The sequence below is a fragment of the Callospermophilus lateralis genome, chromosome 19, assembly GCF_048772815.1.
Source record: "Callospermophilus lateralis isolate mCalLat2 chromosome 19, mCalLat2.hap1, whole genome shotgun sequence".
Taxonomy (NCBI): Eukaryota; Metazoa; Chordata; class Mammalia; order Rodentia; family Sciuridae; genus Callospermophilus; species Callospermophilus lateralis.
This window is the reverse complement of record NC_135323.1, coordinates 32,237,311-32,262,839: the sequence shown is the minus strand read 5'-3', so window position 1 is coordinate 32,262,839 and position 25,529 is coordinate 32,237,311. Positions and strand designations below refer to the sequence as shown.

General features: G+C 46.7%; 1 protein-coding gene across 3 annotated transcripts in view; it reads right to left on the bottom strand.

The window, feature by feature from the left end:
* Window positions 1-6,589: 6,589 nt before the first annotated feature.
* Window positions 6,590-25,529, bottom strand: part of Smurf1 (SMAD specific E3 ubiquitin protein ligase 1) — a 93,438-nt gene continuing 74,498 nt past the window's right edge. For 2 of the 3 annotated variants that reach the window (XM_076840124.1, XM_076840126.1), the window contains 11 exons: window positions 24,815-24,899; window positions 23,588-23,734; window positions 22,391-22,589; window positions 20,734-20,837; window positions 17,297-17,411; window positions 16,005-16,183; window positions 14,840-14,977; window positions 14,041-14,161; window positions 12,926-13,127; window positions 11,708-11,792; window positions 6,590-9,778 (listed from right to left, as the gene is read on the bottom strand). In XM_076840124.1, coding sequence (XP_076696239.1) covers window positions 9,679-9,778; window positions 11,708-11,792; window positions 12,926-13,127; window positions 14,041-14,161; window positions 14,840-14,977; window positions 16,005-16,183; window positions 17,297-17,411; window positions 20,734-20,837; window positions 22,391-22,589; window positions 23,588-23,734; window positions 24,815-24,899 — 1,475 coding nt within the window. In that variant the 3' untranslated portion in view covers window positions 6,590-9,678. The remainder of the gene's footprint in view (window positions 9,779-11,707; window positions 11,793-12,925; window positions 13,128-14,040; window positions 14,162-14,839; window positions 14,978-16,004; window positions 16,184-17,296; window positions 17,412-20,733; window positions 20,838-22,390; window positions 22,590-23,587; window positions 23,735-24,814; window positions 24,900-25,529) is intronic. The other variant, XM_076840125.1, reaches the window with a different exon arrangement.

Below are 25,529 nucleotides of genomic sequence, written 5' to 3'. Positions count from 1 at the left end.
GACCCCCCATCTTTTACCCTGTAGCAAGCTCAAATTGAAATAGACCAAAGATTTAGAAATTAGGTCTGAAAACTTCAACTGCTAGAAGAAAACATAAGGTCAACATTCATCCATATAGGTGCTGGCACAGAAATTCCTTAACAAGACGCCCAAAGCACAAGAAATAAAATCAACAATCAATAAGTGATATGCCATTAAACTAAAACGCTTCTGCACTGCTAAGGAAACAGGAGGTTAGGAGAGCCTACAGAATGGGAGGAGATCTTGGCTAGCTCCTCCTCCAATGGGGGATTAATATCCAGAATATACAAAGAACTCTACAAAAAATGAATAACCCAACCAACAAGTAGGCAAAAGAACCAAAAAGAAACTTCTCAATGGAAGAAACGCAAAAGGCCAATAAATACATGAAACAGTGTTCAACATTTCTAGCAGCCAGGGAAATGCAACTCAAAACTACATTAATATTCCCTCTCGCTCCAGTTGGAATGGCAATGATCAAGAACACAAACAACAATGCTGGCGAGGTTGTGGGGAGAGGAACACGTGTACATTGTATTAGTTTGCAGTCCTACCAACAATCACTCTGGAAAGCAGTTTGGAGAATCCTCAAAAAACTAGGGATGGAACCATCGTGTGACCCAGCTACCTCACTCCAATCAGCATACTACAGTGACACAGCCACATCAGTTTTTAGCTAAATTATGGAATCAACCCAGATATAGGTGAATGGATTAAGAAATTGTGATAGGGCTGGGGATGTGGCTCAAGTGGTAGCGCGCTCACCTGGCATGTGTGCGGCACGGGTTCGATCCTCAGCACCACATACAAACAAAGATGTTGTGTCTGCCGATAACTAAAAAAAAATAATATTAAAAAAAAAAGAAAAGAAATTGTGATATACTTGTGTGTGTATACATGTATGTATGTATACACACACACACACACACACACACACACACACACAAAGGAGTTCTACTCAGCCATTAAAAAGAATGATATTATTGGGGCTGGGGATATGGCTCAAGCGGGGCGCACTCGCCTGGCATGCATGCGGCCCGGGATCAATCCTCAGCACCACATACAAACAAAGATGTTGTGTCCGCCGAAAAACTAAAAAATAAATATTAAAAATTCTCTCTCTCTCAAAAAAAAAAAAAAAAAAAAAAGAATGATATTATGGCATTTTCAGTAAATGGATAAAAATGGAGACTATTACTCTTAAGTGAAATTAGCCAAACTCAGAAACTCAAAGGTTGAAAGTTCTCTCTCATATGTGGAAGCTAGAATAAAATAAGGGAGAGGAGCAGGTAAGGGCAAGATTTCATAAAGAACCTAATCAAATACAAATTCACAGATGAGTGAAAGGAAGTCTATCTAGTAGAGAAGAAGGGGAGGGGGGAGGACGGGGGGAAAGGGAGCTGAAATCAAATTGAGCGCCTACTACTATGTATAACCATAAAGATCTAATTTTTTTTTTAAAAAAAAGTTATGGTGACAAAAAAATAAAAGCAGCACTTGACAGTAACTCAAAGCTGTAAGAAAAAAATAACAATATGCAGTATATAGATGGGCAATTATAAATGCTAGTACTATAATTTTGGTTTTTTTTATTTATACATGGTTTACAAAACAAATGCATTAACAAGTGCTAACATGTTACTGGTGACGCAGCACATTATAAAGTAATTAGTGACATCAGTTAGCAGTAAGGGGAGATGCTAGGAGCAGAGGTTTTGTGTGCTTTTGAAGTTAAGCTGGTATAATTCAGATTTGAGTGAGTCGTGTTAGCATGCTTGGGGGGTAATATCATCTCCATGTCACTATACAAAATGAACTAGATCAAAAAAATGATGGAGAGAAGCAACCTGCACCCGTCTCCAGTTGCCCCTACCTGTAATTACTGAAGTAGATTAAACTTTTCCAGTCAAGAGACTGGAGATGGCAGATGGAAAACTCAAGGCCTTCATTCCCCTACGGAAACGCCTTCCTAGGAGCTCTGGAAAGTCAAGGCCTGCCACAGGGAGGTGAGCACCCCAGCCACAGTCAAAATGGAAACTTTGTAGCATTTTTATTGACCCAATTCCTGGCTTCTTCTCTTGCACCACAAGGAAGGAAGGGAACAGAACTTATTTGCAATGTCTCAGCTTCTCTGTGGGCTTCCCAAGGGGCTGGTTTCTGTTTCCTGGCTTACCTTAGCCAGGAAACATGGCATGGTTCAGATTGCAGGCTGGCAATGCCTCGGAGGACAGTGGCAGGCGCCACCACCTAAGAGCTGCCAGGGTACAAGCTGCAGAGCTTGGGTACCTGGGACAGGAGACTGGGCAAAGGACCTCAAGAAGTGCAGGTGAGAAATTAAGATGTTTTAAAGCAGCTATGGATACGGGTACCAGCGAAAGAGGGTGCTTACATAGAGGCCCAAAGCAGAGCAGGTGTCCAGAAAGGACCCTAGACTAAGCCATCACCTTGGCGATACCACCTGTCAGAACACCCCCTGCTAATGAGTGAAGGTTTTCCACCCCTCTCTTCAGACTTAAGACATGGCTGTTTTTTCAGGTGCCTAATTTTCCAAACACTAGATCTCAAGGAATCCCAAGAAATGGGAAAAACATGGCTCATTCAAAGGGACAAAATTTATCTCCAGAAATATTCCTGAGAAAAACAAAACCATCAGACTTGTTAGAAAAGACTTAAATGGGCTAGGGATGTGGCTCAAGCGGTAGCACGCTCACCTGGCGTGCGTGCGGCCCGGGTTCGATCCTCAGCACCACATACAAACAAAGATGTTGTGTCTGCCGAGAACTAAAAAATAAATATTAAAAAAAAATTCTCTTAAAAAAAAAAGAAAAGACTTAAATGATCTTAAATATGCTCAGAGAGGTAAAGGAGACCACAAAGAACTACAGAATCAGGACAGTGATGTATGAAAAAATTTCAACAAAGAAACAGCAATTCTTAAACAGAAACAAGCAAATTCTGGAGCTAAAAGAATACAGTAACAATTCAAAAGTTCAATATAGTGATTGAAAAGCAGGTTTATATATGTAAAAGAATCAGTAAACTTTGAGAAGCTCATTTGAAATCATGAGGTTGAAGGAGCAAAAAATAAAAAGAGAAGAAAAGTAAAAGAGACCAATTTGGCATTATGGAAATTCCAGAAAGAGAACAGAGAGGAAGGAGCAGAGTGCTCACTTGAAGAAATAATGGGAGAAAACTCCCCAAATTTGACAAAAGCAATGGACATACAAAAGAAGCTCAATGAATTCCAACAAGGCAAACCCAAAGGGACCTAGAGCAAACCCTGAAGAATTAAAGTGTGAAATAATAGAGCTGTACAACAGTAGGAGGCTTCTTACCCACTTCCAATGATGACTGAAACAACTAGCCAGATACAGTCAGTATAGAAATGCGGGTCTTGAGCACCTCCACAGACCCACTGGACTAACGTGCACAACACCCCACCAACAGCAGCAAAATACACCACCTTCTCTAGTATACACGGAAGGTTCTCCAGAAAAGACCATAAGACAACTCTCACTGAGTTTTAGAAGACTGAGATCATATGAAGTATTCAATTCCGATGACAAAGGAATAAAACTAGAAATCATTAAGAAGGAAACTGGGAAATGCAGAAATATATAAAAATGAAACAAAGAGCCAAAGAATAAATCACCTGAAGACAACTGAAAACGAAGACAGAACCCACCAGAATGCACGGGTGCAGTGACAGCAGTGGGGAGAAAGCAACGGCGGCCGAAATGTGTATATCAGCAAAGGAGAAAGGTCGCAAGTGAGGAGCCTCCTTTACACCTCAAAAAAAAAAACCAGGAAAAAGCTAGCAGAGTGCGGGTGGGTGTGAGCAGGAAAGTCGAAAAACAGAGTCCGCGGAGTCCAGAGTAATTCTTTGAAAAGATCAACAAGATTGGAAAAGCTTTAGCTTGATGACGAAGATAAGAAACAAATCAGTTAAAATTAGAAGACATTATTTCCAATTTTACAGAAACAAAGCTGAGGATACTATGAACCAACTACGTGCCAACAAATGGTTCACCTAGACCAAGACGGTATCAGACAAAACCTGATGGAAAAGGAGTGGTGGGAGATTTTTTTATTACTGACCCAAAGAAAAGCCCAGGACCAGATGGCTTCACTGGGGAATTCTATCAAACATTAAAGAGTTGACACCAGTTCTCAAAGCTTTCCAAAGAACTGAGGAGGAGAGAATGCCTCCCAAATTATTTCATGAAGCCAGCATGACTCTGACCCCAGAGCCAAAGACATGAAGAAAGTACACACCAATATCCCTATGAAGAGAGATGGAAGAATTTTCAACACTGTGTTAACAAAGGGAGTCCAAAAGCATATTAAAAAGAATTACTTACGACGACCAGGTGGAATTTACCTAGGAATGGAAGGGTGGCTCCATATAAGAAAATCAATTGCTGTCACACATTATCTAAAAGGACAGGGGAAATGAAACGTGCCTTAATCGGTGCAGACATTCAACAGTGAGCAAGATGAAGGCACCCTTCCCCACACCACTCCTCCACGTTGCCCTGGAAAGTGCGAGCAGGTCTGTTAAGTAAGAGAAAGAAGTCAAGGCATCCAAGTCAGAAGGACCAGTTTATGAATGACAAGATCCTTTACAAAGAAAACCCCAAGGAATCCATAAGAAGCCAGTAGAACTAATAGATTCAGCAAGTTACAGGATTGGCCAGCACAGAACACACCAGTGTTTCCATACATCAGCAGTGAATGCTCCAAACAGGATTATAATCGCATCTAGAAGAATTCCTAGCAGTACAGGTAACCAAGGAGGCGAGAACCTTGCCACTTATGCTGAAAACAGCAGAACATCATGGAAAGAAAATGAATCCTAAGCAAATGGAAAAACCCCTCATGCTCATGGGTTAGAGGACTTAACCTGGTGAAGATGATCCGCGGTGTCAATGCAATCCCTATCACAATTCCAACAGCCTTTTTCACAGAAAATCCAATTCTTGAATTCATATAGAATTTCAAGGGGCCCAAATAGGTAAAAGGATCTTCAAAATTACTAACTTGGAAGCCTCACACTTTTTGACTTTGAAAAGTACTGCAGAGCTATAGTAATTAAAACAGTATGTAGTAGTGGCATAGAGAAAGACGTAACAGACCAATGCCACAAAATTGACCATGGACACCAGGATCCATTTCTGGTCTATCAGTTTTCAAGGTACTACCCTGATCACTACTAGCTGGGGAAAGGGAGTCTGAAACTTTCAGTGTATGGTACAAGGAAAACTAGACATCCACATGCAAAACCATGAAGTTGAATCCTTACCTGGCCCCATATACAAAAATTTAAATGGATCAAAGACCTAAGCTTAAGCACAAACTATAAAACTTAGAAGAAAACTCTGAGAAAAATCTTCAACCACTGGTTAAAACTCCTCCAGTTTTCCTGGGGGAGGCCGACTAATAAATACATTGGTTGGTCCTGCCTTTTGGCTGTTTTGAATAAAGCTTTTCATGAACACATCTCTATTGGAATCCTTGCTGTCAGTTCTTTTGCAGTCATACCTAGGAGTGGAACTGCTGTGTCACATGCTGATGCCACACTGGATTTGGCAGTAATTTCTTAGGTCTGACACCAGAATCACATGCAAACAAATTAAATGGGTTAACCAAAATTAAGAACTTTTGGGCTGGGGGTGTGGCTCAAGTGGTATCACGCTCGCCTGGCATGCGTGCGGCCCGGGTTCAATCCTCAGCACCACATACAAACAAAGATGGTTTTTTATTAAAAAATAAATATTAAAAAATTCTCTCGCTCTCTCATTAAAAAAAAAAAAAATTAAGAACTTTCGTGCATCAAAGGACAATATGGAAAGAGTGAAAAGGCCACTTCTGGAATGAGAGAAAATATTTGCAAATCATAATCAGCAGTTAATATCCAGAATATGTAAAGAGTTCTGACAACCCAACAACCAAAATGACCTGATTCAACAGTGGGCAAAGGATAAACAAGGGGCAAAAACTTGAGAAGATATTTCTTCAAAGAAAATATACAAATTGTCAATAAGCAACGACAACATGTTCCACATCACTAGGGGAATGCCAATCAACCACAGCGAGCTAGTACCTCACACCTGCCGGGATAGCTGTTGGCAAAAGAAAGACTAAAAGGAGGTAAGTACTGGCAAGGCCGGGGGTGCTTGCAGAAGTATGGACAGCAGGCTCCCAACAGGTAGGTGTTCACAAAAGCCTATTCGAAATGGCCAAAAGGCAGGACCAGAGTATATACCAGCACCCTCCAGGGAAACAGGAGGATTCTAACCAGTGTTGAAGTGACATAGTACACAGTCTCATATCCATTTTAACACAATAAAGAAATGTGGGAAAGAAAAAAACAAATACAACCAGTGTGGGAGGTCAGCAGCTGCCAACTGCTCCCGAGCCCAGGAGGAGCTCGCAGAACCCCCTTGGCCCATTTCATTAGCTTGTCCTAAGTTGTGTCCTTACCGCTGTTTCCAGCTATTGACCTCCTTCCTCATGAGGCTGTAAGGAAATTGGAATCTCATTTCCATATCAAAATAGCAGACACCAGAACTGTAAAGTCGTGAGTTTATTGCATATGTAACAAAATGAACCTCCCGGGGCCAGCCTGCTGTGTGATCGCTGTTTGCTTCCAGCTGGTTCCATACCCACATTAAATAGAACTAGTATTTCTTTTAAATACTTTTGATTTTGACATAAAACAGAACATTAGTGTACAACTTTCACAAAATAAATCAGCAATAAAAACAGTGGGAAGAGTAACAAGGATAGCAGCAATACTTAAAAACAAGACATTACAAAATAAATTAAAAAATACATTATAAAGTGGTTGAGAAACAAAAATAAACAAATTTTAAAAATCCATACTATGTTCGGGAAGGCTGCCGTGTGGCACACACCTGCTGCAGGTGGCTGGGCCGGGGCGTGTTCTCTGCAGAAGGCCATTCCTGACGTCTCAGAGTTGAGGCCACCTCACCTGAATTTGGCCCATGCAGCTGAGCCAGCTTAGGGGTCAAAATCGATCTAGTGGCAGATTTTCCTTTCAGAAATCAAGAGGGCGCCCTGCTGTCGCCCTGTCGCCCCAGGCTGCCCACAGCTGCCCGCTCCCCTGCCCACAGCGCTGCAGAGTGGTGGTTCGCTACATCCCTGAGTGTCGGCTGACGGCCGCTGGTGAGGGCGAGCCTGGAAAGTTGGGCCCCTGAAGCGTCTGGGCAAGGAGGCGAGAGGCAAGGGGGGACAGGTGGGTCACCTGGGACCACCGGGAGGGATGACAGACGAGTCACACATATAAGGGCTTCACACAGACCCTAAGTGGGGCAACCAGAGGCTTGTCACACTGTCCTTTGGGGTGATTCAGAGGACCAGGCCATGGTAGACAGTTCCGATTCTAGAAGGGCAAATGCCACCAACAGGCTTGGACAGAGTAGAGCTCTGGGAGATCTGACGCAGCTGATGATAGCGTCAAGGGCTGAGACAAACCCACACACACGTGCAAGTGGCAAAGCCAATCAGAAGCCCCAGGGGACAGGAACTCGGGCAGCTCCGGATGGTGGCCACAGGGACACCAACTTGAATGGCACAGGGCTGCAGTATCTACGGATCACCCCTGCTCTTCCTAACAGCAAGAAGGTAGTTCGAAGGCCAAGTTCCTGCTGCATGTTCTCACACCACAGACCCTGCTTCCCTCTGGAGTGTCCCTTGAACTCTGCACATCTGTCCACCTCCCCCAATCTGGGCTTGGGTCACAGATCAGGTCTTTCTGGGGGGGCCTGTTGTCTCACTTCCCTGTTTAGAGGGATATTGAAAGGGAAGACGGGATGGCGTCATCTTGGAACCAGTTTCTAAAATGCCCTCAAAAGCATCGGGGTGAATGAGACACAGGGTGAGCCCTACTGGGGCAAGGCAGAAAATTGAAAGAGACTAAGGCCACAAGTTGGCCTGGACGTTTGCACGGATTCAACTTCCCTTCTGCAGAGAATCCCACCCGGTGTCCTTTCTGTCCCAGAACCTCAGGAGGCCAAAGTGTGGCTGTGGAACTGGGAAAACCTCTTGGGATGGACAGGTCTGTGACCTAAGAAGTCCACATGTTCCCCACATGGAACCAGGCTGCTTCCAGGATGAGCAAAGGAATCAGGGTGGGCTGTGGGGGGCTACACCTTCCTCCACACCCACCAGTCTAAGGGGAACAGAAACAGAACAGTGAGTGCCCATGAGCTCCAACCTGCTCCTCCGCAGACCACAGCTGGAGCCCAGCGCTGAACTCCCACTTCAACAGCAATGAAATGTCTTGCTAATGAATTACCCTGTACTTGCCCCCGCCCCCCACAAACCAGAGCAACAGCCACAGAGCCACATAGGAAAATGGGCTGCTGCTGCTGTCTTCCGCAGAAGCTGAGCCATCTGAAATGAGGCCACTGTGCTGAAATCAAACTCTGCGAGAACTTTTGTGCAAATAGGAAATGGTGTTGGAAGCCTTGAGTCTGGGCTGGCTTGGGCCTTGTTCATCACGTCGAGACACGCGGGCAGGAGAATCAAGTGCAATTGCTAGTGTCACCACGGCCACGGAGGAAAAGGCCAACCAGTTTGCGTGGAGTTGCACCCACCTGCCGGAACAGGCGCACACCCACGCCCTCCTCCCAGCACGGCACTAACTCTGAGGCCCTGGTCCAGCAAGGCCTCCGTCCCCTCTCCATTTTCAGCTAATCTGCACTGGGCCAGCAGCTCTGGTAACAGGATTCTTTTGTTAGTTTAGCTCTTAGCAATTACCACATGAAAGTCTGTTAACATTTCAGGAGACACAGTGACGCCTCTCCACGCACAACCAGGCACAGGACGGAGTCAGCTCCGGACCCAGCGGCTGGATCTGAGGCTGATTTTGGTCTGTTCTTTACTAAGCTCTGTTATGAGGGGTTTTCACCAGAAAGAATTTCAGACAGGATAGAGGATGCAGCAAAAGGGACTCTTGAAAGGAAAAACAGTTTTTTTCTCTGTGCAAAACAGACTTTTCAGCCAGGATACCCTGAATAAAACCCTGGGCCTCAGTGAAAACTGCTCGGATTCCTTTACTTTCAAAAGGAAAACACATAACGATTCAAGTTTCCTGCCATGACAGACTCCCTAGAAGCATACACTGTACAGTTATTTTTCAGGTTGGAAATGGGATCTGCTACGCAGAACAGGCCGCTGGGATGTGAAATTTGGGATCTGAGCTCTGGTTGGGTATCCGGCAACTGCTGAACTTGAAAGGGGCCTGGAGGCTGCATGAGAGGGACAAGCTGGTAGCACTACCAGGCAGACCCTCCATGGACCCAGCCCAGCCCCTGGCTGGGGTCAGTGCTCTTGTAAAGAGCACAGGGCCATGAGCCTTTCGCCATGTGTCACCGAGGCACGGGCAAAACCTGGCTGTTTTATTGGATGGGTGATGGGGGGGAGGACGATAATAAAGGAGGTTTATATGGTGAGCGCCACCTACGAAAGTCCCCTGCCCCCTCCCTCTGCCAACAAGAAGGAGGGGGACAAGCCTTTTCCCTCAGGTTGTCCAGGACTCCAGGCCTCAGCCAGCCTTGCAGGAGGCACACGGAAGCCATATGCTTTTGGTCTGGTGGTCATGAGCGAGACTCTGCTGCCTCGGGATGCTCTTCACTCCACGGCAAACCCACAGGTCTCCTCCACCGCAGTCAGCAGTTTCTCGTAGAGTTTTTCATAGGACTCATACGGTGGGATATCGATTCGGTTAAAGCTGGAAAAGGACAAAGGAGGCAGAGTCACTGCTGGGGCAGCGCAGCCCTGGGACCACCTTCAAGGTCAAGGATAGGCAGGAGACAAGGCTAGGTATGTGGGAGGTGGCGGGGCATGGGGGGTACAAGCAAGGTCTCCACCTCCCCTGGTGCTTTTCAGCTCCAACACAAAAATTTTCCAATGAACTCACAGCAAAATAAATCTCAAGACCTTCAAAACCAAAACTTAACCAAATTATTACCTTATTGCTTATATTACGACAAAGCTCATAATTTGTTTTTTGTCTTTGGGAAGATATTATTTCTCCACACCATGAATTACCCTTTTGCCGACTCCTTTAACCTAGACTGGCCATTAGTCATGTCATCCCTAACAATTTATCGCATATTCCTCTGGGATTTGCTCTGAGACCAAAACAAAGCAGTCTGGAAATTTCCCTGTAAAACAAACTATATTTTAAAGCTAGTAAAATGTGAAATCCCTGAAAGATGAGGTGAATATTAAACTTCTGACTCAATATTTCCATGGGAAATTAATTTCCAGGATTTATGCAAAGAAGAAGACATCCTTTAGGAAGCTATTGACGCAAAACAGAAACAGAACTGTCCCCCCAGGGGACACAGTGGCAATGAGTCACTGGGACTGAGCAGCTGAAGCAGTTTTGTCAAGGAGTTGGGTTGATTGGTATGGCCTCCTTTGTTCTAAAGTGTTAATATCAGAAGACATTTTTTTTTTTTAAAGACAGAGAAAGAGAGAGAATTTTAATATTTATTTTTAAGTATCTGGCGGACACAACATCTTTGTATGTATGTGGTGCTGAGGATCAAACCCGGGCCGCACACATGCCAGGTGAGCGCGCTACCGCTTAAGCCACATCCCCAGCCCCTCAGAAGACATTTTTTATGTCTGTTTTATACCAGTGCTAAAATGTTCGAGGCCAGGACCCCTGTGAGTCAGAGAGCAGCACCATGTGCCAACATGGCGCATTCCTGCCCAGATAGATGCTGCAGCCATGGTCAAGCAGGGCCTTCCTGTCCCACAACAGTCTCAGGGAGAGCTGCATTAGCCCATCCACAGGGGTGGAAAACCAGGTCAAGATATTAAGCAGTTTGCCTCATAGCCCATCTTTAAAAGGTATCATGGCCAGCATTTGAACCCACACTACTGGGTTCCAAATCAGTAACATTCTAGCGCATCACGTAACACTCTTGGACCATTTGGAACTTGAAGGAGAGGTAAGTGGTTCTGAGACAAAGTGTATGTGTGAAATGGACTTTTAAAACACAATGGAATGATCTACCATGAATATTAATTTTTAAGCTTAAAATGTAAGGAGAAAACTTTTTTCAATAGACAAGAGATACTGGTCACAGGCAAAGTTACAAGAAGGACAGTAGAGACCCAGAAATGTCAGGCGAAGTGAAGAGCAATAAATCCAAAGTAAAAACTATTTCGCCTGTAATGCCAGCAGCTTGGGAGGCTGAGGCAGGAGGATTGTGAGTTCAAAGCCAGCCTCAGCAACTTAGTGAGGCCCTAAACAACTCAGTGAGACCCTGTCTCTAAATAAAGTATTAAAAGGGCTGGGGGTGTGGCTCAGTGGTTAAGCATCCCTGGGTTCAATCCACAGAGCCAAAAAAAGAAAAAAAAAGACCCAGCAAAGAAGGCCACTCGAGCCTGAGAAGCAGGAGCCACCTACATGGCAAAATACCAGTGTCCACTAGTTACATGTCAGAATAGCCTTCTGATAGCCTTGCACAAGGCCACCTCCAAAGTGCTATCCCACTGGACACAAGTGCTGCTGCCAGCCCCACCTGAGCTCTGCAGAAATGAGTCACAGAGTCCTGTGAGTGACAGATGGCTGAGCACAAGGTGAAGGGCACAGCCTCTGGAGCCAGCTGCTAGGACACCCAGCTCCGTGATGGGTTCTTACCAAGTGTGGGCCTTGGGCAAGTTGTCCGTGTTTGCGTCGATCAGGTGGATGGTGAACAGCCGGGGCCCTGCCGCGCCTGTAGAACCTTACAGAACGACACTCTAGTTAATGCACTTCGCAGGCAAAGCCCTGGAGCTGCCCAGTGGCGGCTCCCACGCACATCAGCCCCAGTGCCCAGGCAGGCTGTCCTGCCGGAGGGTTGTGATGGTCACCCAGCAACATAAGCCCCTGGCCAGTTTTAGGAGATGCCTGCAGTGGTCATTGAATGACAGAAAGAAGACATTTCAGAACAACCCAGGGACAGGACCCAGAGGCTCAGAATCCCCTGGTCATGAGCAGCTCCAAGGGTGTCTGGGCTGGGATCTGTCTGCACCCACCCTTTGCTAGTAGCAGAGCTGCCAACCACTGGGCTCATCCATGCTTGAATCTTTTCAGACTCAGCCCCCAGTGACATCAAGCTGGCCAGCATTGGTCACAGCTGCTGCTATAAATTCAGGCCAACTCAGGGATCCCAACCTGCAGAAGCTGAGGGCCCCAGGTGCTTGGATAGTCTTGAGCCCCCTTCACTCCTGCAGGGCCCCCTGCAGCCATCCTACACTCAGACAACACTGTGGAGAAGACAAGTGCCTTATGCCCTGAGTTGAGGGACCCTGGATGACCCTCCTTTCACTCAAAGGTTCTTAAAAGTCAGAGTGAAGATTCTATACTTGCAATAAATCCAAATGCCTATCCACACTGAAGTTCAACTGCTAGGCTCGGTATGTTCACATCCTTCACCTGCTCCTTCCAGATCCGCCACATACCCTCCAAACCCTGGGTGTGAGATGACACACTGGGCCACATGCCCAAGGCCAACAGCCGGGGACCCTGCCTATGGAACTCCCTGGCCTGCATAGTGACCTCAGTGGCTTAGAGTGAGCACGACACCATCTTCCCTTAACGTGCCTTGTGGCTAAACAGGGGTCACTTGCAGTCTCAAGTGTGGGGCCAGAGGCTGTGGGTGGCTCCCAGCAATGCTCTTCCTAGGTGCCCGCCTGGGGCCCTCTTGGCTTTTGACCACAGTGAGGCTGTGGGAACTGGGCCTTGCCAAGGCTCCATGGGGACCTACATGTGCCAACTGTGCACCTCCATGGCTCTGAATGTTGGCCACGGGGTTCTCTAGCAGGTGACATTTCAAAAGACACCTCATGGCAATGGCCCTGCCTCCCCGTCAGTCACCTTGCAGAGCCTTGAAGCCCTGGAGAGGGACTCGCGTGGAGCCAGTCACGAACTGCAGCAGCCTGGCCCTCCTCTCCTCATCGAAGGTCTCCACCGCCTGCCAGAACCAGCGAACGATGTTGCTGTCGGCCACACAGTGCTTTAGCCGCGTGTTGGACTTCCAGTCATTCAGGTCGATCTTATCCAGGCCTCCTATTATCAACTGGGAAAGCATTTTGAGGTGTCATTTCCAAAATGTATACGCCCCAACCATGACATGCCTCCTCGGCTCTCAATACAAGAAAGGAGTTAAAAGCTTGATCTCCAAAGTCACCAAGCAGCTCTGACCAAATGCACCAGACAGATGTCTGGACAGAAGAAAGCGGACACGTGGAGCCACCTCCTGCTGGCTTCCAGCCTGAGGACAAAGGCACACAGCTACCAGTGTGACCTGATTACAGCCCGGCTGGTGGTGTTGCTCTGGGGTGGGGAGGAGTGAGCAGCTAGAACATTCTGGAAACACGCCACAGAGCTAACTGTAAAACAAGGTCCCACTGTGGTGTCTCTCAAGAATGTGTGTGGAGATGCCAGGGTGTGGTCTGAAGGGATGGGAACTTGGCACGTGGCATGGGGTGAAGGAAGGGGCTATCTCCTCACTTGCTGACCAAGCCCGCCGCAGCACTCCTGTGCCACCCAAAGGCGCTCTTGCCTCACAAGCTCTCAGCTTCTCATGGGTGGCAGAAAGACAAAGGACAATCTGGAAGGCTTGGGCCCCTTGGCACCAGGCAGAGATGGATAAGGGACGAATGAATCTCTGTCAAGTCCACAAAGTGTGAGTAGAGAAGATGGTAACACTGTGCTCTTAGTCTGTGATCAGCCAGAATAAAAAGCGAGACGCTGCTTCTGTGGGAGGATTGGCACAAAATAGGGGCCATACCAGAGGGGCTGCGGAGTCTCCATGCCAGAGATTCAGAAATCACAAGCACCTTGAACGACTCCCCCAGAACCATTCAGGCTCACTGCTGCCAAGGGGACACCTCGCTGTCACCATCACAGAGGCCTCATTCACAGCTGGGCTCTCCGACAGAAGACCACCTGGTGCCTATGGGCTGGGCGGCAGCATGGCGCGCACATACCTCTAGTTCCTTCTGGTCAAAGGGCTTGAGTAAGTGCTGAGGGATGAGTTCATTAAAGCCCTTCTGGAGCGCCAAGAACTGGGCCTCGATCCCTCTCATGAACCTCCAGTTCACGTACAACCTGGAAGAGGAGCCCATGTGTCAGGAGCAGCTGCAGGCGAGGCAGGAGAAGGCCCATGGCGGTCAGCAACAGGCTCAGGGGACAGTGTGGCGAACTGGGACTGTACAGGCAGCCTGGCTCCCCATGGTGCCTTGCTCACCGTCAAAGACATTTGTAACTGCCATCATTGAGAAGTGCATTTGGCAGTAAAATCAGGGTCATCGTGAGAAACCAGCAGCAGTGTGACCACACGAGCCCCATGTTTCATAACTTCCAAAGCAAGTGACTGGTTCCTGTGTGGATTTGCCTTGAGGAACAGGCAGGAGCCAGGCTGGAATGGCCTCCCTTGAGGCTCCCCATGCGGAGCCCCTGGCCTGCTGCTTTTCCCCTGGGCTCACCACCTTTGTATCCAGAGTTGGACAGTCACAGGGAAATCCTCCCAGGCTTGGGCTCTGTCCCTTTGACAGTCCAGCTCCAACCACATCGGGGTCCCTCCTAGCAGAATCCCCAGCTGAGAGCTCCTGAAAGTTGCCTCTGTTCACGTGACACTGGTCACGAGTACTGTCAAGCACAGGTGAGCCTCAAGCATCAAGAAGCTATGTCACCCCTGACATGAACCCAGCTGTGCCCAGGATGGCTCCAGGCACCTGCCCCTCACCCCCCCGCCAGGCCACCACCAAGGCTTGCCCTGGACATTACCGGACATATTCCTTCTTGTTCTCCTCCGTGACCGGCACGTTTCTGCCATTGGGTTTCAATTCGTGCTGAAGAATCCGCCCGAAAGCATTATGCTCCACGCAGAAGGTGTGGTCCAGCACGGGGGTGATGTCGTTCTCTCTGTCAAAAGGGGATACGAGGCCAGTGTCAGCGAGACCTTTGCCACCCTGCGGCAAAGAGGGAAGCACCGAAGACAGAGGTGGCAGAGGGACAGCTGGTGGACACGCGGCCCTGTGGAGTCGTGTGGAACACTAGCATTGGAAAGAGCTGGAAGCCATAGCTCCAGTGCCAGGGTCCCCATCTTTCTGACTGGAAGGAGGGTGATGGCTTGCTTTATGATTTTATGAGACCTGTGTCCCAACTGCTTTGTAATGAGTCTGGGAAGACAAGGGAGAGATTGTCAAGAGGTGGCCCGGTCAAAGGGAAGTCACCCAGGAAGCCACGCAGGCATCCATTCTAGCAAAAAAGCACTTGAAAATGCAAACTGGTTCTTTAATCCACCCGACTGCTTTACACACAGGTAGAGTGAGGGGTCCCCACAGGATGCTCTCGACTCCCCCACGCCCCTTGTGAGGTGCAGCCTATGAAGACAGAAGGTGGTCAAGACTCAACACCACTCCACACAACAGCTCTCTTGCCATGCCAGGGCCTGGGTCTTTCACAGGGGCCTGCCATGCTTACTGGTCACTCTGTTCCTGTGCCCACCACTCTAAAGAGTGTTTAGGATAATTCTAAAGCAGAGGGGACTAAGTGTTCATTTTGTTTTGATACTTTCTCAGGACCTCTGCATATTAACTGGAGACACTGTGGGGTCTCGGTCTCTCTCTCTTTTACACACACACACACACACACACACACGGTAAAGAATGGCTATTGACATTTTTAATTAGACTCAGTAATTCAAGGGAACAATGAGAAACTAGCACATGAAGAGAAACTGACCAAGCCTCATAAGGAAAGTCAGTCAGTGATCTTGTTAATCTGCTGTTATTTGTGGCTGTGTACAGAGACTTCTCTCCTTCTCTTCCTCAGTCCCATCCCCATCCCTGAAACACACATGCGCATGCCCACACCCAGACACAGCAGCACACCCTCACAGGGACTAGGTATGAACTTCCAATTAGCTCAGCAGTGAGCGGATACTTACAGAATCCACACCAAGCTCTTGTGCAGTTCTGGGTCCACCGATTCCAGGTCAGAGAGCTGGATGGGTTTCCCCAGAAGCTGCTTGTAGAAGGGAACTGTGAAACCCCCATTTATGTAGTGTCCATGGAACACAGCCAGACCCATGATCCGACCCACAAAGTGGAAATAAGACAGATGGTCCTGCAGGGGGCAGCAGAGAACACGAGTTCATTAGGAAGATGATCCACCAACATGGGCACCTCCTGCTTTCTCCAAACCTCTTGGGAGACTGTCCCATAGGCCCTGAGCACTGACTCCACTGCCCCCAACTTATACTCGTGGCCAAATAGAATAAAGGCTGCTTGTCGCTGAAATTCAGAGCATGTCTTTCATACATATGAGCAGGACATTTATATGTTCAAGTCTAGCACCGGTCCTCAGAGCTGCTGCCTAATTGCGGGGCTGGTGCAAGAGGAACAGGCAAGACCCTTCTTCCAAAATTGAGAGTGTCACCATGGTGACAGCAGAGAAGCAAGCCAAGTACAGTGGCCTTGTGCACCTACTGGCCCAGGAAGCCACCCTGCCCCCCCTTCCCTTGTATCTGCTCAAAAGAAAGGAATAGCCAAGAGTGACTTTCCTCCCTCGCCCGCCACCCCTCCCCACACAAAAAGCAAAGAAAAGAATCCTCAGAGGGTGGCGGGGGATGTGGACACAGAGGAAAATAAGTACAAATGGCCAAGAGAAAAAGGAATCTTTCCAAAACCAGAGCTGTGCTGGTTTTTAACTAGGCAACCTCACAATTCTACTTTCAGGCTTGAATTAAAATTATCTCAGAAAATTAGTCGACACTTCCACGCTGGTTAAAGGTTCTTTCACATCTGAATGCTCAAGTAGAACTGGTCCCTGGCTTCCCCTCAGGGGCCTTGTGACAGTGCCCATGTGGCAAATATGGCCCATGGTCCAAGCTTGGGTCTCTCCAACTCTAGGAGTGTCCTAAACCACTTCTCAGAATGTCACCTTCAACCAACATGGTCATCAAATCAGAGTTCCCTCAAATGACAATAAAATGTTCTGCTGTGAGAACAGCTGGATTTCACTGTATTCTCCTCAAAAACAACACGCTGGTGACCCCAGGCTAAAAACCCAGGATGGGAATCACCCTTTGTAACTCAGTCCTCACTCTATTTTTCCATGTTTTATTTACTTTAGTCTTTAAGCCTATATCATGAGTAAACCATGGACAGAGATTGAAACTGAAAATACATCTTAAAAATCCTCCAGCGACACGCCCGACCTCTACTCACAGATACTTACAGGGTTGATTGAAGAATCTGGGTTGATTTGCAACATGTAAATATTGTCCGTCGAATACTGGAAGAGTCCATAATATGGATTCAACATTTCATGGCACAACAAATAAAGCCACTCCCTAGGAATGACAACAACACATCTCAAAGGTGCTACCATTTCTGGTTTCAGATCTTATCCTAAGGATTCATTCACTGTGCCCCAGGAAGCTGAGAGGGTAACATGAAGTGGGAAAGGACACTTGCTCTGAGGACAAGGCCAGGAGCCTAGTAAAGTTCACAGTACCCAGAAGAGCACCCAGGAGAGCGCCCCAAGGCAACCCATCATCACCAAGTGATCAAAACTCTGACACAGCTGCATCTGATCAGGTTAAAATTAAGAGTCCCCATAAGAGGATGGCATTCTCGGCAGTGCACTTGTCATCTTTCCTGCCTCTAAGCAAAACTTCTCTCTAAAACTCTGCAAAGAACCAACTCTCAGGTGATGACATTCATGATGTGATGTTAGCTGATAAAAATGCCATAAAAGTAGCATGACTCTAATTTATCAATAGTTCACTCCAGTACTAAGAGTCAGGGTCATTTTCTTTTACTTATTTCTAGTTTTTAAATGTTCCATGGTAAAATGTTTCACAGAAGGGGAAAACATTTCAAAGTCTAGGGAAACAGGAGAGGAGTTGTTCAAGAATGACTTTTGCGGGGCACAGTGGTGCGCACCTGTAATCCCAGCAGCTCCAGAGGCTGAGTCAAGAGTTCAAAGCCAGCCTCAGCAACTTAGTGAGGCTCTAAGCAACTAAGCAAGACTCTGTCTCCAAATAAAATATAAAAAAGGGGGCTGGGGATGTGGCTCAGTGGTTAAGCACACCTAAGTTCAATCCCCAGTACAAAAAAAAAAAAAAAAAAAAGAATGATGTTTTCCCTTTGCAATTTTCTGTTCAATTCTTTTTCTTTTCTTTCTTCTTTTTATTTATTTATTTTTTAAACAACAAACATCTATCACTTTGGTACCTTATAAAACTGGTTATATATTTGAAAATCTTTAAAATTTTAAGAGTTTTAAGTCTGGATGGGATATATGAGTTAGATTCTTGGCTGAATTCCTTTAAGTTGGAATTATTTTATTGTTTAAAAACTCCAAAATCAAAACCAGACAAACAAACAAAGCACTTTAGATAGAAGCTATGTGATTCGATCGCTGTGGTTGGGTCACTCTGCACCCTGGAATGGGGACTGGGGGGCACAGACACCTGTGCAGGTCTGCAACCGGTCCTAGCCGCTTATCCTTTTCAAAACTCTCAGATAAGCCTCATTAAGACACCAGCCCCCAATTTTATTCTGGCATTTCTTACTCTTCCAAACAGAAAAGACAGAAATGAGACAGAATAGGAAGGAATAAGCATAAATAAAAATCATCTGTGCAAGAAAATTGGAAAAAGATTAAAAAATGGTCAGACCAAAACATGGCAGAGGCACGAAGCTCTCCCACCCAACTTCCCCCGAGCCTGGCTGAGCTGTGGGTTTATATTCATGTGCATAATTCTTTGACTAGTGCGTGAGGGAGGAGTGCGCAAGTGCAGTGCCTGGTTTGCTCTGCTGCGTCTCTAGTACCCAGCACGCGGGAGGAGGCCAGTCTCTGCTGGCTGGCGAGCAGATACAGTTCCTACAGCGGCATACAAATCATGGGGAGCTCCCAGGAGAAGATGCAATCATGTGACGGATACTAGCTTCATTCTTTTGTTTTCTATTTGATCTCCATGGAGTTCAATAGATGATTATGCTGTGGTGATTTTAAAATCAAGACAAAATTTTTTGAAGCACTGGAAGACAAGTTAAAGAAATCTCCCAGAAAAGGGGGTGGGTGGGAGAAAGACACAGGAAAGAAAAAAGATGAGACACACAGAGGATCAGGCAAGGAGCCAATATCCAGGTAACCAGCAATTCCGAAAGACTGAAGCAAGAAACTGGAGGAGAGAAACCTAAGGAGAGGTGCAGCCATTCCTGCAGCAGGCACTGATGGAGAGGCGAGCGTGCTAGCGTCAGCAGCTGCTCTACGAATGGGGGATGCAGGCTGACACCCCTTGCTGAGTGCAGGTCATGTCTGCTGGGAGCTGTAGGCAAGAGACATCACACAATGTGACCTCAGGTGGTGGCAGTGACAGAGGGACTGAGCTGAGGGAGGAGACCTCAAACCATGGAAGAGTGGTGGTCATGCCAATGGCTGGGCAGAAGGAGGCCTGGTGCACCACTGACAGACAAGGACAGGGAAGAGAAGGAAAGGAGGATGTCAAAGGACACAATGTGTGACACTGTCCTGGGATTTTTTTCAGGCAGGGCAGGGGACTGGACATTGAACACAGTGGTGCTCCATCACTGAGCCACACCCCCAATCCTTATTTTTTTATTTTGAGACAAGGTCTTACTATATGCCTAGTCTGGCCTCAAACATGTGATCCTCCTGTCTCAGCCTCCTACTGGGATTACAGGCATGTGCCATTGTGCCCATCCCCTGAAGGATTTTTAAATTTAAAGGGGTAATAAAGACAAATAAAGCCTTAAAAAGAAGAAATTCTTTGAAAAATTAAAATCTGTTTAAGAAGATGAATTATAGAAGACTGTTTAACCCCTTGGTGAACAATAGTTACATTATCATAATATTAACAGAATTGATTTTAACCCTTATAATTACTATGCAGATAAGAACAAGAAACTAAATTTTTGGTTAAAGAAAGAATGTAAATTTGAACACGGACGATAGAAATGTAACACACAGATGATGGAATTTAAGGGAGATGGAAGGCTGAAGGAAGTGAAAATGAGAGGCCAAAAGAGAGTGTTTCTAAGTGATGATCCAAAAAACAAAGGTACGAGCCCATTACATACAGTGCCCAGGACAGACCATGGTGGACTAGAAAGATCGATGTTACTAAACTGGGAGGCGAGAACACACAATGAAGCCCTTGCCACCAAGGGCCTGTGCCTCTGGGCACAGGGCATAACAGTCTGAACTTGGTCCACCAAGTGATACGAAGATGCCTGTTAGAAGAATCAGTTAAAAAAGCCAAGAGTGAAGCAGGCGTCTCCAAGGTGAGACGAGAGGTTGGACAGGAAGTGGATTTTTGCTCTTTTATCCTATTCTGTGTGTGTGTGTGTGTGTGTGTGTGTATGTTTTTAATGATATGCTTGAATTATTTTCACCCAAATTGTATTTTACAAAAGTCCTGATACAAATGCAACGGACACGCCCACCTGCTCAGATTCAGACACCTGAGCTGAAGAGGGCGAGTTTAATTCTAGCTCTATTGAAGTGACCTGTGCGCTCTGATGCCCTTCGCAGACAGCCAGCTGTGGCCAGCAGGGGAAGCCCCAGGGACCTGCCCAGGCACTGGGTAGCCGCATGTCACCCTCTCTGTAGCTAGGGCTGCAGTCACACCGACAGCCACTCACCGCGCCACTCCACCGTAGTCCAAGCCCTCCTCCCCACGGAACTTCACCATGAGTCGCTTCTTCAGGTCCTTGGGGCGCATCTTCATGATCTGACGATAGGACTCCTAGGTATCACCAATACGGCAGGTTGAGAAAAAAAGCCTCTGCTTTTTTTTGAAAATTTTTTATTTTTGATTTACTATTTTTTTCTTTCTTGATTCTTAAAGGTACTAAAAGACCAGAGGTCATGGGTAACGGAGCAGCCATTGACCCCCAAGTCTCCTCGGTTGCTATGGCAGGGCCCCGCCACTGTGTCTAGCACATTCCATCTCCTCTGCCACAGCTTCTCCCTCCAGAAACAGCAAACACACACAGACCAGGGAACACCTAAATGTGTGGTCAGCATAATCACTAAGAATTTAAGGACAAATGTCCTCATTAGGGCTGATTTGTCTCTACATAAATTAATTTTAATGTGCCCTATAAAAAATTTATGTACTTTAACCCAAATGAAGATGTCACTAAGTCTGGATATTCCAAGAATTCTGGGCCTGTTTTAAGTGAAAAATCACACGTGATTTCCCAGAGTGAAAAAGGTAGAATGGGTTTAAGTAAGACAAAAAGCAGCTTGCCCCCAGCACAGACCCTGTGAGGTCACAGCGTCGTGGTCCCTCACACTCTGCTCGAAGACTGCAAGTGGCTAGCTATTGGCACCGACTCTTGGTGAAGGGGCACTCAGAATCTCTTCATGCGTTGAGTGCAGCGCTGTTCAAACTCTTCCCATCCCAGGAGGCACAGGGGTGCCAGTGAGCAGCAGCTGGAAGCAGTGATTCAGGTCTTTCCCACTCCAGGCAATCACTGCCGGTGGCTTGGTGGGCAGGAGGTCGCTGCAGTCCCCCAACTCTTCCAGCATCGCTGCACCAGTGTCCCGCCCACACCTGGCCTTCTCTTGCCAAGCTCTCCCCCAGGGCAAGGTGCACGCCTCCCACAGTGGTGAGTCTGGCACTCCAGGGCTTCCCTCAGCTGCCAGAGCCCAGAGAGGAGCTATGTGCACTTCTTGAATGGTCTCATTTGGTCATTTTGGGCCACTGTCCCTACTGTTTTGAGAGATGACCCAAAGCCAGGTGAGTTTTGGCCTCATGTTCATCTTTCCTGAGAAAAGGGTCCTGTCTCTTTAAGGACTCTGATGATGCCCTTCCCAGGAACTGTCTGCTCTTCCTGTAACCAGAGGAGACGGACAGGGAGACCCCGGGCAACCAAGCTTCTCTGAGAAGGAAATGCTCTTAGATGGAGCCCCATGCAAAGCAGCAGGGGTCAGAGCAGCTGGGTATGAGGAAAACAGACTGAGAGCATGTGATCTGCACAATACAGAGAGGCGCCCCGAGGCAGCAGAGGGCTAGCTTCTGCTCCTATTTCTAGGCTTTCACCCCAGAAGCCAGCTATCGAGCTTTTAAACTGTTAGCATCTGAGGAAATATAGTCCCTCTCCCCATGTAGGCCTTGGTCCTGAGAAGCCCTGAATTTCACCGAGCAACAGAATCGATACCTGAAATACTAACCAGAAAGCAGAGCTCACTCAAGAGGGAAACCGCCCACAGGTCAGTTCATTTAAAACCAAGGAGCCCACATCACCCTGCTTATCCCCAGGGCTGACCATCTACACCTGATGAATTCTGTACCTCAAAAATTTCTTCTCTAGAAACTTCAATGCGACAATGGCCAGCCTGGGGTTGCTGCAGTGACAATTCGTGTCTGAGGACTTTGAGTTTCTGGACTAGGTCTCTTTCGTATCTCTGGGCAGGAAGCTCCTCATCTTCCACAGAGCCTTCACTGGGCAGTGGCGGTGGCTGGCTGGGCTCCTTTAGTTGGCACTGGTGACTGGAGGAGAAGAAAATGAGCCGAGTCACACCACAAGCAAAGGCCAGGAGCTGCAAGCAAGGCCCCGCATGTGGCAGGGACCAAGAAGAACTTGTTATGCAACTTCAGGTAGAGTTCCTTTCTCTGGTGATATAACAAGATACTAAGATGTGCAACAACTGCTGGTGGCCACCATCCACCTCAATATAAGTCTAGGGCACAATAAAGGAGATTCCCCAATTCCAAGCAACTGTTTATCTTGCACATTGTTGCTACAAATAGAAATAGAAATTGCTCTCATTTATCTTGCATCTACTACATAATGATGAGACAGCACACAGCTAGCGGCACCTCAGTAGTCAGAATGAAACCGAGTTGATGGGAATTTTTATTTAAAGGAGATAATCCTGGAGGGTGGCCACACATACAAGAGCAAACAACTCAGTGAAATCCAATGCTAAGCATTCCTTCTTTCAACTGCCTTGGGATTCTGAAACCTGCTCGTTAAGGGCAAAATATCAGTAAAATCAAAGCAGTAGGACCCATGGAGTGACAAAGTGGCATCTGCCTTGTTCAAGTTCTGCCACTAGTGTCAGCTGCCACTTAGGAGAGCTAAGTGTGATGTTTTGTCCTGAGGACATCACAAATCTGTAACACTGAATGTGGAACACAAGGTCAACCCCAAACTCATTTCTCTACTCCTCATTCTCTGGGCCAGGCCTGCCATTAGAGCACCTCGTGCTGAAGCTTTGTTAACAAAGCTGCTGAGTATTGTCATCCTGGTGACTTTTACTCAGATTGCATATAGAAAAAGAGCAGCAACAAAATATGGCCTCAGTAGTGTCCAAGCTAATTTAAGAATTTAAAATTATGCAGTTGTTCATCAAATATTTTACCCTATTTTGCTCATGGTTATTGTCCAACAAACAATGCAGTAGATAAATCAAGAAAAGTGTGAATGGAAGAAAACATTCAGTTGTAAATGAAGAGGTCAACAAAGATTTTTTAGAAAGTCTTACTTCATGATGTGGTGTAACCTTGGATCTGTAAACTGGGTTGTTCGGTTATTATGATCTACAAAATATATCCTCCCAGAAACTGTACTTCTGACTTCCCAACCTGGTGGCAGTGGTCCGAGTTCATCACAATTCACACTGTTAAGGTCTCTACCAAAATGGAAGAAACAGGGAGGTTTATCCAACTGTGTTCAGAGAAGAAAGACCAGGTCTACCCTAGGAACACCACTTCTTAGAGAGACCAGCACAGTCAGGGGGATCTGAGAGCTGTCACAAAGCTACCGCATTCACAAGCTGAATCAAATGCTCCCAGTCAGAAAGGTTTCTTCACTGAAAGGCTCCCAGAGGGCTCCTAGGGGTTTCAAGGTCAAGTACAATGTGCACTGGAAAACTCTCAATTCTGAGCAGCTGCATGGGACCAGGAGTTTTGCTTTCAAGCTGTTTTTGTTAAGCAAGTGGTCTCCCTTCTAGGCTCCTGATGAATCACCTCAATACAAGCCACAGAAGATGGGGGGCAGGGGGACACAGCATTTCTGATGGAGATGCTTTTGTAATTAACACAAAAGCCTATCATTTCCAACAGTGAGTACTGGAGAGATACCTCATTCATTTGCAGGTAATATTTCCATTGTAATTATAGATACTGAATCGTAAAATCAACATAGACTTGGAAAATCAAAGACAGGAAGCTTATTCTCAGGTGAAACAAATTATGCATAAAAAGGAAGTAAACATTACCAAAAAATCTTATTAGATAGGAATGCTATTTTAAAAAAGAAACTCAACTCTGTTGTGGAGCATGTTGGGGAAGGAGCTCGGATCTAGGCTCAGCTGTATGGCCTGGTAGAAGTGATTAGTTCAAAAAAGCTTCATCTCCCCCAGAATGGGCCCACAGGGAATGAGCAAGAGGAATAATAAAGCAGCAGAGAAAAGGGGTAAGAGAGTCTTTATATTTCCTCTTCAACTTATTGTGAACATTTTAAGCATATAAGAAAGTTGAGAGGGGCCATAATGAAATCACCAATGAGCCCACTTCGACAATCACCAACTCTAGCCAGCCACGTTTCAAATACATCCCATTCACTCCACACTCAACTTATTGAGGAAAATCTCATTTCACTCATCCCTAATTTTAGTTTAAACTGAGAGCAATATATCTGGAAGGGGACTGGCTATGCATGGCAACCGCTGGAAGACCAGCTTGGATGGTGTGCATTTTAGCAAACCTACCTGGGTATCCGGGGGTCATGCCATGTGCTAACTCCAGTCTGTGTGTGCAAAAAGTAAACTTGTCCTTGTACTGTCGTTCTCTGTTCTGCATAAGAAATTAGAGGATAGAATTAGAGAAGTCCAATTCCTCGGAGTGGTCACTCTGTCCTCTAGTGTGTTCACAGCAATTCTACACTTCCTTTCACCATTCTTTAACTTTACTGGGAAAGGACCTGAAAGGACACAGCCCTGTCTCAACATCTGGAGGACCCGCCTTTATGCACATCTGCCACTTCTCTGCCACCTTGAGAATGACCTTTCACCTTCATTTTTCTCTGTGTGCTGCCTGGAACCAGGCGTTCTTGCTTTCAAGCTGGTTTTTGTTAAGCAAGCGGTTTAGGTTCTGGATAATCTCGCTTCTGGATAATCTCCCAAGCCTAAACTACATCACCCCTCACGTCTGTCCTCTTTAGGGGGTGGTCAAGGGATCCCTTCTTCTTGCCCTTGACCCCCTGCTGTCCTTCCCATGCTCCAGTCACAGATCACAGCTGATTCCCTCATCTATTTACACAATACCTGGGTTCTCTTTGGCATTAATGTGCCTAAAATTTCTAAACTGAGACCAGAGCGACTGCTGAGAAATCCCTGTCAGCCATACTCATACCTCTTTCCCAGGGGTCTTTACACGGGCCACAGCCACCAAGTGGCATAGCCACGTTAACACTTGCAAAAGCAG